Source organism: Danio rerio, chromosome 4, assembly GCF_049306965.1.
Source record: "Danio rerio strain Tuebingen ecotype United States chromosome 4, GRCz12tu, whole genome shotgun sequence".
Taxonomy (NCBI): Eukaryota; Metazoa; Chordata; class Actinopteri; order Cypriniformes; family Danionidae; genus Danio; species Danio rerio.
Window position 1 is genome coordinate 8,715,363 of NC_133179.1, and position 16,143 is coordinate 8,731,505.

Here is a 16,143-nt window from a genome sequence, read left to right on the forward strand (position 1 = left end):
ATGTTCAGTAAAACATGTTTGACAGTCCATTTCCAGCCTGAAGGGAGTCTGTGGTCGACATACTTCAAGTTGGCTTCGTTTTCACGTCGACTGTGGCTCTAATGTTAGATTCTTTCCTTGTAAGAGAGTGAGGGTATGTTGGGTTTTGGGTACGATCACAACCATGAAAATTTCCATGCTTTTAGGATTGATCAAAACATTTCTCTGATGTGCACTGCTAGTGTTTGGTTATGGCATATGCAATACTGTTTCCGGTCTAAGCATCTACTTATGCTAATTCTAATATATGCAGGGGGGTAAAATAAGTATTGAACACGTTATGATTAATCCTGGTATATATATATCTACAAAGGAGCTGTTGACATGGCACAGATTTTGGTAAAACCCCAAAACAATCCAAACATATAAACCAAGCAAGTTTAATTGCAATGGAATGACACAAGATAAATTATTAAATTGCTTAAATGTCTTTAGTATGTCATATAAAAGGCCTTTTTTGGTAGTCATCTTCAGAACACCTCTTGTATAAATAATGACGTTGCATGCATTACTCGGGTGTGATTTCTTTCCCCTTCACCCATACTTCAAAAGACTCTTTAAATCTAGATGGATCTGTGGGTCTTGTGTAGATTTAGGTCAGGTCAGGGCCAGAGTGGGACTCCTTTTCAGCCCTGGAGTTTCAAGCCAGACCGGCCCACCTTAGTTCACGACTGATTATATTAAAATAATGTCATTTCCAATTCAGTTTCTAATGACACGATCGCATCTTTTTCAAGAAAACAGCTGCTTTAGAACTTGAAATGTTTAACAACCCAAACAGTATTATATGTCTTAACAATAAAAATTATTATTATTATTATTTTTTTAATTAAATTAGATGGGTAAGAATCAAACTCGGGTCCTGCTGTGTCATATTGCAATGTGCTGATCACTGGACCACAATGGTGCTGTTGTTATAGACTTGTCTATTGACGGCTTAATCTTTTTCTCCCCTCTCAAGATTTCTGACCAATTTATGTCAGATTTATTAATGTAGTGAATCATCTGATTTCATTGAGCAGGTGTAATATTCATTAATATTAATTATTTGAATTTTTATATTCACTAAGGTGCCGCTGTTTGGGGTCGAATAATAGTTACGTCATCATTAACCTGCAGGCTGCATTTTGCTCACGGAGCTGCGAGAAAATAAATAAAAATCGCGGAGCTGCGGCAAAATAATGAATAAAAAGAGTGAGGCTATGGTCAAATAAATAAATAAATGAAATAAAGTGCGACTGCTGAGAGTGCAAGCAGCTAGAGACACCGGCCCTCGCGGCCAAAAAACGGACCGGCCCACCGGGAATTCTCCCGGTCCTCCCAAATAGCCAATCCGGGCCTGGGTCAGGTCATTGGCTAGGCCATTCCAGCAGCTTTATTTTCTTTCTCTGAAAGCATTTGAGAGATTTCTTGGCTGTCTTTTGGATCATTGCCTCACTGAAATGTCCACCCTGGTTTCATCGTCATCATCCTAGTAATGTAAAGCAAGCTAGTATTAATTTACACTGATGAGAGGCAAGGGCTGCTTTCTAGCTACTGAGAGATTTCAGCTGCTGTCTGGGCTTTCCATGTCTTTTTTACACCTCCTTTTTTCATGCGTTTAATACTTTTTCAAGCCAAGTTAAGCTTTATTGTCATTCCACTACACGTGTAGACATAAATTGGCACAAAATGTCATGTCTCGCTGGATCACGGTGCTACAAAAATAATAATAAAACAAATAGAAACATAACACTGGGCGTAAGAGTCATTTTTACACATAACTATATGTATACTACAAATAGTTAACTATAGACATAAGGTTAGGCAAACTATACAAGTATTTCATGTAAAACAGAAACAATATTGTGCAATATTTTGTGCTAACAAGGATTTTAAGGTTGAAAAAGTAAAAAGAGCAACATTATTCATGGTAATTTCACAAGTAATCATTGTTTGCCTATTGAGTCCCTGTTAGATTGAGTTTAAGAAAAGTTTCTGGTACATATATAGAGAGAGGAGTGTTTCTACAGGTGGTTTGTCAAGCCCACTCACCTATGTGAAGCACACTCAGAAATGTGTTGTTTCATTTTAATACACATAACGTTACATCTTCGAGTCAGTTGGCGTTTCTGCGTGGAGTTTGCATGTTCTCCCTGTAAAATAGCATCATCGTCAGTTCAAAAGGGCCACTCGTCATGCATCATGTGACCTGGCATTGCTACAAAACAAAGAAGTGTTTTACAAGAGACAATGAGGTATTTCATCAGGGATAAACACACAACACACAAGACAAAAGGCAGCTGCCGCTTGTGACTCAAACAAACAGTGCTTTTCTTTGAGCATGTACATCGCTGTGTTCGTGTGTGGTTAAAGATTTGGTTTTAAAAGGCACCATCAGTGCCTTTTTATTGACTTGTACAGCTATAATTAAACATTATTAGCATTTTGTTTATTTTAAATCATAAAAAAAGCAGTCCCTGTGAAAAACTCATAAACATTGAATCTAGCATCTGCAGACATTTTTATTAATATTATAAGGTATATTATAAAATATATTGTTTATTTTTAAAGTGATAAAAGCTAAATGAATACAAACTAGCTATCGAAAAAGCAACAAACCTGTATTATTAGATGATTTTGATTAAATACAAAAGTAATTTTATTATTATGGCAGTTTAGTAGCATTTCCTTATAATATAGTTTAGTCCTTAATATTATTTACTTATTTATTTATATATTTTTTTTCCACATTTCCTGGATTCTCATGTTTGTTTTGAATCTCGATGTACTGTAAATATGGACATTTATGCAATAATTAGTATTCAGTGTATTAGGGTTTGTGCAAAAATACATATTTTTACAATTATGTGAATGTCTGACAGGCTAATTCTCAATAATTCCAAAATTAAATCTGCAGATGTGAAGCATTAATAGGAATATAAAATAAAAATAATGGTATATTACATAATAGCAGCTCAACTAAAACATATGAGACCTGTCGGATATTAATGAAAGTTTCCACTGATAATAAAGGACTGTGGGGAGAAGATGGAGAGAGATAAGGTATGAGAGACAGAAGTGGAGCTGAGAGTGCAAAATAGGTGTTGGAGTGAAGCCACGGAGCTAAAGTAAATACAGTGTGGCATGTGAGTGACCTACATAGAGCCCAGTGAAGGAGGTTAAAGCCAGACCTGTTCATTAGCCTATTATTTCCTCTCTGGGAACAGTAGGCGCCAGGGAAAACTCTGATATCATGATAAAAATATGTGACAGGGAGAGCGATGTGACGTTAAATCTATATTGAGATATCTGATTGAGATTTCTGGTATTCTTGACCAATAGTGTGAACACTGACATAATGAAATATCCGATTCATTCATACTGGAAGCTAGAGGGACCAATTGCATAAACTCTACATTTTCATCACAGAAAAAGTAAAAACATCAAGCTGTAGCTGAATAAAAAGAAGAATGAAATGCCTAAATCAATCAAACATGACAATATCAAAACAAATCTGCAGTATTTGGTTGTTTGTATTCAGCATCATACTCTTACTCATGCTCAAATCTGTATCACATAAGTACTACTGTAGTACATTTATTCACTGCACAGACATGAACAATACAGCTGCAGATTGCTTTTTTATTATTATTGCAAGGAAATCAGTTCTTATTATGGGAAGTGTTTTGACCAGTATATCTCAAATTATAAGATCATCCGACTGTACACAGGAATTGTTTTAACTCTTCCTTCTTCTCTCCAAAGTGCTGACAAATATCCTTACTGTAGTGTGAGAGAAGACATTTTTGTCCGTACCTTTGCATATGTAACAAGTTAAAACCTTTGTTTTTGCTATTATATAATTGTTATAACATAATTTATTTCCGCAGAAGTGTTTGTTCTTGGTTAAATATGTTAAAATGTATATAGTTTATTGCCGAACGTTATATTTGTAAAGCTAAAAGCTAAATTTAGCTATTAAATTTAAAATTAAAATATAATTTAAAATATAAAATTAGCTACTAAATTTAGCTATTAAAAAGCTAAATTTGCTCTCTAGTATGAGTAGAAAGAAGAAAAACAAAAATAATCTACAACAAAATATAACTGATTTTTTTTTACATGATATGTGCGGCGGTTCATTCTGCTGTGGCGACCCCTGATTAATTAAGGGACTAAGCCGAAAAGCTAATGAATGAATGAATGAATGGTATGTGCAAGATTCTTAATTGATTTTAATTATTATAAATAGTGTGGATGATCTTGAAAATATTTGATGTTGCAATAGTGCCTTGTGCTGTTTATTAGAAAAGTGTGTTTCTTTTTCTAATGTTAAAATATTAATCCATTAAATAATATTAGTTAATGTATTTACCAACCTGATCATAAAAGTAGTAATAGATTTATTAAGGTATTACTTCATCTTTCCTTACATGTTAATACCTAAAAAAAAAAAGTAAAAATCTGCACCTTATGGTACCTTAAAGCAGTGTTTCTCAACCACGTTCATTGAAGACCACCAGCTCCGCACATTTTCCATGGCTCCTTCACCAAACACACCTGATTCAGATCATCAGCTCGTTAGCAGAGACTAAAAGACCTGTAATGAGTGTGACAGACAAAGGAGACATCAGAAACGTGCAGTGCTGGTGGTCCTCCAGGAATGTGGTTTAGAAACACTGGCTTAAATGTACATAAATGTGCTGCTGTAAAGTACACAAGTGTACCTTTTGAAAAGGTACCGCTCCAGTGACTAATTTATAAAGGTATTACTTCATATTTGTTAACATTAGTTATTGTAATTTAAGTTAAATAACGTTAATTCATGTTAGTTGATGTGAAATAATGTTAACAAGCACAACATTGGATTTTAATAATGCATTAATAAATGTTGAACTATGAATAATTAATGTTTTACAAGGTTATTTATGCTTAATTCATTTAAATAATTGCATTAACTAGCATTAAGTTATGGACCATTATTCTAAAGCAGGGTTGGGTAACCTTTTTTTCAGCAAAGAGCCCATTTCTGATATTTTTGGCAAATGCATTTTTTAAAAGAGCAATTGGAGTATATATATATATATATATATATGTATATATGTATGTATGTATGTATGTATGTATGTATGTATGTATACACACACACACACGCAAATATGCACCCCAATAAAATACGATTACTATAAATAAAACAGGTTTTAACAAAACCTTTAGGTTCATGCACAAATCAGAAATAAACAAATATGGAGCATCGTCATGTCCATCAATGAAGAAAGACATTTTTTTTTTATTCTGGTAAATAAACTCTTTTTTTCTGAAAAGCAACACAATTTAAAATAAGCAAACATTTTACTATTATAAAAAAAATACATAGTTGCGTGAAAATATTCAAAATAAAGTTTGCGGCAGTAATTTTGGCTAGTTTTAAAGAACATATATAATTGTTATTATATAAATTTTTACTAGTTTTAAAAAACAAAAATGATATTTTACTATTATTAAGTAAACAAAAGTTAAAACAACGTATATTTATATGGTAACCATGCACACACATTTGCCCTTTATTGGTGTCACGATTAAAGTTTATCCACAGCACCGCGCACGTGCATTGGTCGAAACGTAAAAATTGTATTTTCAATAGGAAACTGATTTCTACTGATGGTTATAATTTTTTAGACTGTAAAATATTTTTGAACTAAGACAGCTGGAGAGCCATGTATCTGGTCAAAGAGCCACATGTGGCTTGAGAGCCACAGTTTCCCTACCACTGTTCTGAAGTGACCAAGTTTGTTAAAGCTGTAAATGCTCACTCTCTCTCTCTCTTTCTGTTGCAGAAATATAACATGACCAGAATAAATGGATAAAACCAGCAACTCTTCAAGAAGATGAGACATTGCACTATTTAAATATAGATCACAGACCCTTTACTAGGTTTACAGAGATCACCATCTCCACCAAAAACATCTGCATTCTCTTTACCCCTGCCGTTCACTGACCAGAGCCACCATGTATGGCAGTGCCCGATCTGTGGGCAAAGTGGAAGGCAACCACACTAGTGGGAGCACCCAAAGTCCTGGGCGTTCACCCCGTCTCCCTCGGTCCCCCCGTCTCGGCCATCGTCGCACTAATAGCACAGGGGGTAGCGGAGCCGGTGCCGGTCCAGGTGGTAAAACCCTTTCCATGGAAAACATTCAATCCCTTAACGCCGCCTATGCCACATCCGGGCCCATGTACATGAGTGACAATGAGGTGGTCACATCTGGTCCAGACCTGCCCAAAAGCACCATGACCCTGGGTCGCACCGGTGGACGAGTCCCCTACGGCGTCCGCACGACTGTAATGGGATCCAGTCCAAACATCGCCACTGGATCCCCTGGCACCACTGATGCAATTGCTTTCGGAGATCACCATATGCCTTCCACGTTGGCGTCCACTGTGCCTCATTCGCTACGGCAGGCGCGGGACAACACCATCATGGACCTGCAGACGCAGCTCAAGGAGGTGCTTCGGGAGAACGAGCTCCTGCGGAAGGAGGTGGACGTGAAGGAGAGCAAACTCAGTTCCTCCATGAACTCCATTAAGACCTTCTGGAGCCCCGAGTTGAAGAAGGAGCGCGCCCTGCGTAAGGATGAAGCCTCTAAGATCAGCGTGTGGAAGGAGCAGTACAGAGTCGTCCAGGATGAGAATCAGGTGAGAGAACAGATCGCTTTTTCCAGCAGAATGCTAAACAAAGTACAGGAGTCAACATTTGTGTATCCAAAAAGTTTTTTAAAATTGACTTAAATGAATGTGGTTCAATACACCCTCAGAAAAAATTGGTCACTGGGGCGGTGCCTTTTGAAAAAGTATGTTTTTGTTCCTAACAGGCCCTTAAAGGTACATGGTAATACCTAAAAAAAATAGAAATCTGTACCTCTTAGTACTTTTAAGGTACAAAAGTGTACCTTAAAGCAGTGTTTCTCAACCACGTTTGTGAAAGACCACCAGCTCTGCACATTTTCCATGGCTCTTTAACCAGAGACATCTGAAACATGCAGTGTTGGTGGTCCTCCAGGAATGTGGCTGAGAAACACTGACTTAAAGGTACTAATGTGCAGCTGTAAAGTACAAAAGTGTACCTTTTGAAAAGGTACCGCCCCCGTGACAGCTTTTCTACCTTTATTTGGAGAGTGTAGTTTTAGGACAACATTGATGATAGTTCAAATGTTGACTGCTGCATTTTCAATCTTTGTAATTTCTGACTGATTTCAGCGTGAATGAGAATATTTGAGAGAACAATGTAAAGTAGCATCAGAATTGATGTTTTTTTGTAGTTAAAGGGATAGTTCACGCCCCAAAAAATGTATTAACTCACTGGTTACTCACTCAAGTGGTTACAAACCTTTTTTGTTGAACTCAAAAGAAGATGTTTTAAAGAAAGCTGGAATTTTGTAACCTCCATCCGTAACCTCCATTTGTTTTTCCTACTGTATAAGTCAATGGTTACAGGTTTCCAGCATTCTTCCTAATATGTTCTTTTGCATTCAAGACAAGTTTGGAACAAGTAAAGAATGAGTAAACATTTACATTTTTTGGTGAACTATCCCTTTCATATAATGTCACTTGTATGACATTTTTTTTAAGATGCATTTGTTGTTCTATATAATTATAATCAGTTATAATTATACTTTTTTATTTTTATTTTTATTTTTTTATGTCATGCAGCCCTGATTTATTTTAGTATGAACTATTAGTGATTACTTCAACATAGAGCTAAAAAAGTAATTCATTATTGCTGTCTGAATGTGCCTGGTTTTCTTCTGTTGGCTGGAATAGCCTGCGTTTTAGTGCTCTAGCCAAAGGGCTTCATCTGTTGAGTCGCTATGATATGAAACAGTGCACCTGGCACTGCGAAAAAAAAAAAAAACTATTACTTCCAGATTAGAACTGATTACTAAAGAGCATTGAATGCATGTTTTAGAAATGGCTGCAATTTTCTTTTAGAGTGGTTTAACCGTTTGGAACGGTTTGCTGAGATGAAGCTGATAATCCCAATCAAAGCAGTTTGCTGAGTTCACATAAACAGGTGTTATGATAAAAAGAGTAGATAAGTGAATCTTTCTTTATTTCTTGGCATAAAATAGACAATAGTTCAACAAACCCCTGTTCTTTTTTCCCTCTTTCTTTCAGTCTTTTGCTTTTGTAGTCAAATTCAAAGCGTTTCTATTTGGCCGACTGTAATTGAACACATGCCCTTTTCCACTTTTATTCTCCTGCCTCTATGCTAGATTTTAGCTCTGGTGTAAGTTATAATTTAGCTGTTTTCCATGTATTTTTAGTGCCTGTAGTCTGCACTACAGCATGAACTGCTGCAGAGTATGGCGTAGACGTTAACTGTTTTCATTATTCCACCACCTCTTTTCAACAGGAAGATGTTTTTATGTATTTAGTCTCGTCTACATTAGTCTAGCACGAGTTTTCACCATCTGGAACTCTGGAGCTGTACATTATTCAAGGGGTTTTCGCCACATGATAACCTTCAATGTTTAGTACTCAATCTGGCACCCTTTAGACGTTTAATTCTCATTATTGGGACAAATAAATGTGTGTGTATATATATGTGTGTGTGTGTGTGTGTGTGTATATATATATCCCATTGCACGTTTCTGCTGTGTGAATGGCTCTTAAATCAATGTAGGGTAAAAAAAGGCCAAAGCTTTTCATTGTTATTGACATAAATTGTATCACAATTCGAAATAATTCATTTTTTTGCAATATGATATTTAAATAAAAATATATGCAATATTTAGTCTTCATTATAATATATTCACTACAATAATCGATTCAATAGTCTTCATTATGTAAAAAACTGTATACATTTAATATTTAAGCTACCAATTTTATAATTTCTTGAACCTAAATAGCTTTATTATATTTATATTTATATATATTATATATTTTTTGCTATTAATATTGCACTGTAGAGATTATTTAATCACCTTTTCAAGCTTATATCTTGTAACTTGGACTTTTTTACAATTCTTAGTTTACTTATTGTAATATTTAGTTTGTTTAAATCATGAGTTTTGGCTTTCCACTTTAATTCTGAATTAGTTTTGCATTCTTGACCTTGTTTCCTACAATTCCAAGTATGTTTTTTCAATTCTGAGTTTACAGCTCACAGTTCTGACTCTTTCTTGCAGTTCTGAGTTTCCACTCTGCAATGCTTTCTGTCTTGCAGTTCTTCTGTATATTGCATTTTCAGGTTGACGTCTTACACTCTGTTGCTTGCATTTCTGAGTTTACATCCTATTATTCTGACTTTTTTTTCTTGTTTAGGTCATGAATGAAAATAATTCTGAGAGAGTACTAAAAACGTTGACCCTTTTTCTCAGTTGCAAACTTGAAATGTAGAGAAATTTACAATGGGGAAAAATTTAATTGTAAGAATCACATTTATTATTAGTTTTACTTTAAGTAATTTTTAGTTAGTTTTTAGTTCAGTAGTTTGCATATATTGCTGTGTTTTGCAGAGTTACCTTTTGAACAGTTGGATGCGGTATATTTTCAATACTTTTTTTAAACAATTTTATTGGTTTATTTATTTATTAAATGTGTCTGACTGTGCATCACTTTTGCTTGGTCTGAATCATAAGCCTAATGAGTGGCTTGCCGTCACTTCCTTTGATGCTTTTGATTCAAGCCGCGTATTTGATAAAGAGTCTGGTGACGTTTTTGGGTTATGTGGTGCAAGACGTGGCCTTAACCCACATGACAGCCCACATGATCTGCTTGGTTAAAAGTGAACTGGAGTATCTGACTGATGAAGTCACGAGGGGGTTTATCTAGAATAGATGAACTGGATCAATATGGAAAAGAACCTTGATCGGTTAAATGAAAACATCTGTGAGTCTGCAGAGATTCATTCAAAGGAGCAGGAATGAATGGAATGAGGCTTGAATGCTCCTTTGAGACCTGTTCAATTATGAGATGTGACACAGCAAACCCTTTTAGTCAGACCACTCTCATTCATTTACCTCCTCTGCTTGGATTTCTCTCTTCATTCATTCAACCCACATGCTTGTTCACTAGATTCGTGACCCTGCTCTGACTTTCATTTAGGGATGATGCACTAAAATATATATAATATATAAATATTATATATAAATATAAATATATATAATATTTATATAACTAACATGTAAACATACAAAAAAAAAAAAAACTATTTCCTTGAAACTACATAATATTATGGAAAAGTGTGTAAAAAAACTTATATATGCACAAAAAGTAATTTTATTTCCATTGGTTTAGCATTTTCTTTTGATTAAAAATGTATGGAATTAGAATTTTTTTTTATTTTAATAAAAGCATATATATCTCTCCGTATTTTCTTGAATTGCAATTTTAATAATTTTATTAAAAAAATGCCTACCCCCATAACATAATAAATAAATTAAAGCTTTTTAAAATAGTAATATCTATTTATTTATTTATTTATTTTTGTTTTGTTTTGTTTTGTTTTGTTTTGTTTTGTTTTGTTTTGTTTTGTTTTGTTTTGTTTTGTTTTGTTTTGTTTTGTTTTTATTTTATTTATTTTTTTATTATTTTTTATTTATTTAATATTTTATTTTGTTTTTATTTTTATTTTATTTTTATTTTATTTTATTTCAAATATATATTTAGATATCATCCCACAATATAAACAAAAAAGAAAATAATAATTAAATGGTGCAAATAGTTATTAAATTGTTTGCGTATTTTTCTCAAAAAGAATTTCAAATAAAATATAAATTTGTACATGTTCATTCAAAAGTTCTGTTATTGGTTATATGAATATATTGTCCATCCATATTTCCTACATTACACAATGACATCCACTCTTTCAGCAATAAACCCTTTTCATTTGTTAAGTGCTTTGAAATATGCATTTTATTTGATGTTTGACACAATCTAAACTGAAATACGATGAGAAGGTGGGACATAGAGTAGCTCCTCCCCTTTAAAAATACAACCAATAGCGTTTTATTTTTTTACAGCTCTGCCAGTGAGAGTGGTTAAGCTCAAGTGCATCAAAAAAAAAAAAAAAAAGCAAATGAGAAGCATATTGAAGGGGGTGGGGCATGTCAGATACTGGAGAGCATTTGATTGGTTATTATGGTTTTATATCAGTTTTATATTTTCTAAATGTACATTTTGTCAATGTTTTGTGCCACACTGGCTTATAGATATCCTAAAACAAATAATACTGATACTAACATCTAAAAAAACTTTATTTTAATTTCATGGGACCTTTAAATTGTTGAATATAAATTATATGGATTCAAAAATGAGCCTCATCTACTTTCTTAAAACAGATTTTTTCCCCCCAGAAGCATTTTCCATTACATTCCCAGCGTTCGTAAACATGTTCATGCGAACAATCAAGCCAATCGGGTGTCCATTCATGTGTGTGTGTGTGTGTTTTTTATAATCATGTGTGTCTGCCCTCCGAGGAAGCAGTAACAGATGGCAGACGCGGCTCCTGATGCGCTTACCATAGTAGTGCTGTAAAAAGTCCAAAGAATCACACCCCGATCCCACAATCTCCTTATCAAATAGTGTCACTTTTCACAGCCAATTTCCACCCACGGCAATATTCGCTCTTCCGCGCGGGCTGTTTGTTCCTAATGCGAAATATCTGAGTCACGTATACACTCGTATGAGGAGAAGAACTGATAGTCTGGGGTTTGTTTGCTGTGTCACGTCAGTAAATGTAACCTACAAGGGTAGCAGATGGTCAAGGGTGGAGTCAAGGGACGTTCAGCCCTCAGGTCATCATCACAAACATCACATGTTAAGCCCAATGACTAAGATCCATGGAAGTATCTCAGTTGATTTTCTTCTGTGGTGGTTCTTGGCATGGATATGGGTTTGAGGCCTGCATTCACACATTATGTAATAGATGATAAGCTTATTACTCACAGCAGAATAACAATATGCTGAGATTGTGGACTGTAGGGTTATAAGCAAACAGCATCGACTTTGAGGTAGATGGATTTCTTTTGGTATCCGCTTGTTAAGTGTGACGTCACGCGGAGCGGCTTCTGGGTCCAAGAGCTCTATTCAACTGAATGAGGAGATTCATGAAATGGTAATAATAAACGTTTACAAAGTGATTTAATACTTTCGAAAGTTACAATCGCAATATATATGTCCATGCCTAATATCCGATGGCCAGAAAGTGATTTATTGTTTTATAAATTGTAAAAATTTTGGTATTTATTATGCAGCAAGCCCAGCGATTGTTGTGTACACTATGACTTTATGTAAAATTAACTTTAATGTGTGATAGGAATAAAAAGTGATTGGCGGAAATGTTTCCTTGGACCCGGAAACAGTGTTACATACGTCACAAACACGTCACCACTTAACAAGCGGATACTAAGTGGTCGTGTCTTGACAGCTTGACGTTACCAAGACAACATAACTTGTCATAAAACTTACTTATTTACTTATTATAAACATGATTGTCATAAGGTCATTATAATTGATCGCTCTTATCAATTTTTCAGTGGAAAAAGCTGAGTTTGTCATTAGTTTCATTGGTATTTTTTTGGATTTCAATTTAATACCATTGTCATTAATATTTGAATGACATTTGATGATAAATTCAATTTGTACCAATGTAGTTAAGGTCAGGAATAATATAATTAATTCTGTTATAAAAAAAATGACACAATTATAATGGCCTCGCAACAATCATGTTGATGCCAGTTTTATGACAAGTTGATTTATTAATATATTAACATGCATATATAATTATAATTAATATATTAATGAAACAAAACACTAATTTAAATAACTTGATTGTTTGTTTGTTTGTTTGAATGTTTTTTTTAATTGTTTCATTACATTTGCATTATTTTAATAGTGTTTGCCAAGAAGATAGTTAAAAAATCTGACATTGCATTAAACAAAATATATGATTGTACAGCTTGTTCTGTGCTATTACATTTGCCAAGGATCAAGCATATAGTTTGTACCAAGCAATAAAACCAGAGATTTACCATATTGAAAGATTATATCATAGGTGTGCTCTTTTGACCGATAGCAAGCATAACAACACCACATAACAACACCCTAAAATTACTCCAACCTGCTTGGCAACTGCAACGCCCTGCAACCTTCTTGACAGAAATTAAAACACCAGTTTGTCTCTATAAGAATTGTCTTTTTTATTTTGTGTCTCTCAGCTTTCCCCCCCCCCCTTTCTCTTGAAGAGCTCAAGTTTGTAAATAAACCATGTTGAAGTCTCTAAAACCACCAGGGAACAAGAAACGAAATGTCTTTGCTGAGCTTGCGTTGTTTTTTCTGCCTGCAGTCTGCATTGATTAAAGAAAGTCTTGCGCTATCGCTGCCATCTCATGAGCCATGTAGCAAAAGTGTGAAAGAAAGAATGCGGGGATGACGGATCGTATTTTTATCCGTTCTCACCACATCTTTGGCAGATGCGGCGGCCCTTATATGGAGTTCGGTCATGCAGGATAGGTGTGGAATGAACATAATCCTTGCATATGGTTGCACACACTACTGTCCCACTCCTGTACGCTCGGCATAGCTCACATGGAGAAACAGTGGGAATGTTAGGGTACGAGGGGCAGAGGGAAAGGGAGTGGAAAAAGAGGTGGTATTTTGATTCTTGTTGCTTTTAAATGTCCTCAGAAGTGCATTAGAATACACAGTTTTGTTTTGATATGTGATGCAATTTCAACTGGAACATAAAGAGCAGGGTGTATTCAGTAGCTTCTCCTACTTTTTAAATTAGCTAGTAGTCTTGCCTATATCAAAATGATCGACTATTTTTTTTAACAAAAAAAAAATCGTAATAAAATAAATAAATCGAAAGTCAAATAAAAAGTGATTCAGGGGTAGTTAATATGTCAGTGCTCTATTTGATTTAAAAAGATAAACTATGAAATAATAAGTCTATGGTATTCAAAGTAAGTGGACAAAACAACAACACTTTATATATATACAATATAGATACAAATGTGTTGCTTGTTCAAACTACTTATTTAAAATGTACTGAAAAAACACAATTTTTGAGATTTTATTGTGACAACTTAATTGTTTTATGTTCAATCTACTTAAATTTTTAGAAATGAATAAATTAACGTAATTCCTCGTTATCGTTTTGTTAGGTAAGACCCTTGTTTATCGATCAGGACTTTACAGCCCTTTGAGGTTGCAGTTTTGGAAGTACAACCACCTTTAAAGTCTACTATATGGGGAAATATGCTGCATGTTTTTGATTGTTGACAAACAAAATTATGTCATGGGTAAATTATCAGGAATCCCTTTTCTGAAAGAGAAATCATTATTTAAGACTAAACATAATTCAGGACTTGCAAAATTTCAAAGTCCCTGGTAGCCTTTCGCCAGGCACTCTTCAGCTTTTGAAAACCCGAAATAAATTCAACTGGCCCAAAGAGAAAATACATTATTTAATAAATAAAAAACATTATAATGACATTCATTATGGGTACATATATATTTTTGACTAATTTATTTATTTATGATTTATTTATGTTTTATTGCATTTATTTAACATAATTTAATATATAATATATATATATATATATATATAAGCACTAAATTAGGCTATATTTTTCCTCCCACCAAGTTAGCAGCATGGCTAGCAGTTTTGCATGATAATATTTAATAACTAATTTATTATAAAGAACATTGTATAACGATGCTTTGTTATATACGATCAAAAAACATATAGCTTAAGGAAGCTAATAATAATGACCTTAAAGTGGTTTAAAAATATTAAAAACTGCTTTTATTCTAGCCAAAATAAAATAAATAAGGCTTTCTCCAAAAGAAACAAATATTATAGAAAATACTGTGGAAAAATTCCTTGCTCTGTTAAACTTAATTTGAGAAATATTTGAAAAAGAAAAAAATCACAGGTGGGCTAATAATTTTGACTTAAACTGGACGAATATCCAAGAAACTTTCCAAAATTGTTTTGATTTTAGGTGGACATTAACGGGAACATGACATGGAAAATTGCTATATTTAGGCCTTATGGTTTTTCTTTGCTCCTGGATCCTGTGTTTGTCTGCTAGAAGCGATTGGGAATGAGCAGGATTGCCTCGTCCACTACTATGTCCCGAAACCCCACTGACTGTGCAGATGGCCCCTCTGACATGCTCCATTAAGATTAAGCTGTTGTGATCAGCTCCATTCTTCCTGCCAGTCAGCAGGAGATCCGCCCACCGTCAAGGTGTTTATAGTTACAGCTTTATCTGTACTGTATGTGGACACCTTTATCAGTACCTAGAAGCTGCTCTACTGTAAGTGATGGATGTGGTGGTAGGATATTAGACCTTAATCAGGCAAAGGGTCGCATTTTATTTCTATAATTGTGTGGCAAATTGGACTAATTTCTGGACCATAATTATTATTTTTTTTTTTACTATTCTTTAGTATTTATTTAAATGAAACAATGAGGTATCTATCTATCTATCTGTCTGTCTGTCTGTCTGTCTGTCTGTCTGTCTGTCTGTCTGTCTGTCTGTCTGTCTGTCTGTCTGTCTGTCTGTCTGTTTGTCTCTTTCTGTCTGTCTGTCTGTCTGTCTGTCTGTCTCTGTCTGTCTGTCTGTCTGTCTTTCTCTCTGTCTGCCTGTCCATCTCTCTATCATTATTTTATTTATTTATAGTTTTATTTGTATTTTTATTCATTTATTTATATTTATTTATTTATATGTATTTATTTCAATTTATTTTATTTGCATTTGTTTAGTTTGTACTTATTTTTATTTGATTTTTATTTTTTTTATTTTATTCATTTGTATTTATTTATTTTAAATTTATATTTATTTTAACCTTAATCTTATTCTCACCTCACTTATTTATTTTATTTTAATTATTATTAAATTCTAATTCATTTTATTAGATCTTAAAGATTTATTTTACATGTAGTTATTTTTTAGTATATAGTTATATTTATTTTATTTTTATTTATTTTTATTTATTTAACCTCAATCTTATATATTTTATTATATTTTATTTAGTTGATTTTAATAATCAACATTTTATACATTTGTATACAATTTTAAATATTTAATTTAAATGCATCAGTCAATAAAA

The 16,143-nt window shown here is 33.8% G+C and overlaps 1 protein-coding gene across 13 annotated transcripts in view; it reads left to right on the forward strand.

Annotated features, from left to right (window-relative positions):
* The window catches only part of erc1b (ELKS/RAB6-interacting/CAST family member 1b), a 314,518-nt gene that overhangs the window by 14,112 nt on the left and 284,263 nt on the right, over positions 1-16,143 (forward strand). For all 13 annotated transcript variants that reach the window (XR_012401811.1, XR_012401815.1, XR_012401812.1 and 10 more), the window contains exon 2: positions 5,859-6,714. Coding sequence is in view for 8 of the 13 variants with exons in the window: in XM_021475209.3 (XP_021330884.2) it covers positions 6,031-6,714 (684 nt within the window). In the remaining 5 variants the exon portion in view is untranslated. The remainder of the gene's footprint in view (positions 1-5,858; positions 6,715-16,143) is intronic.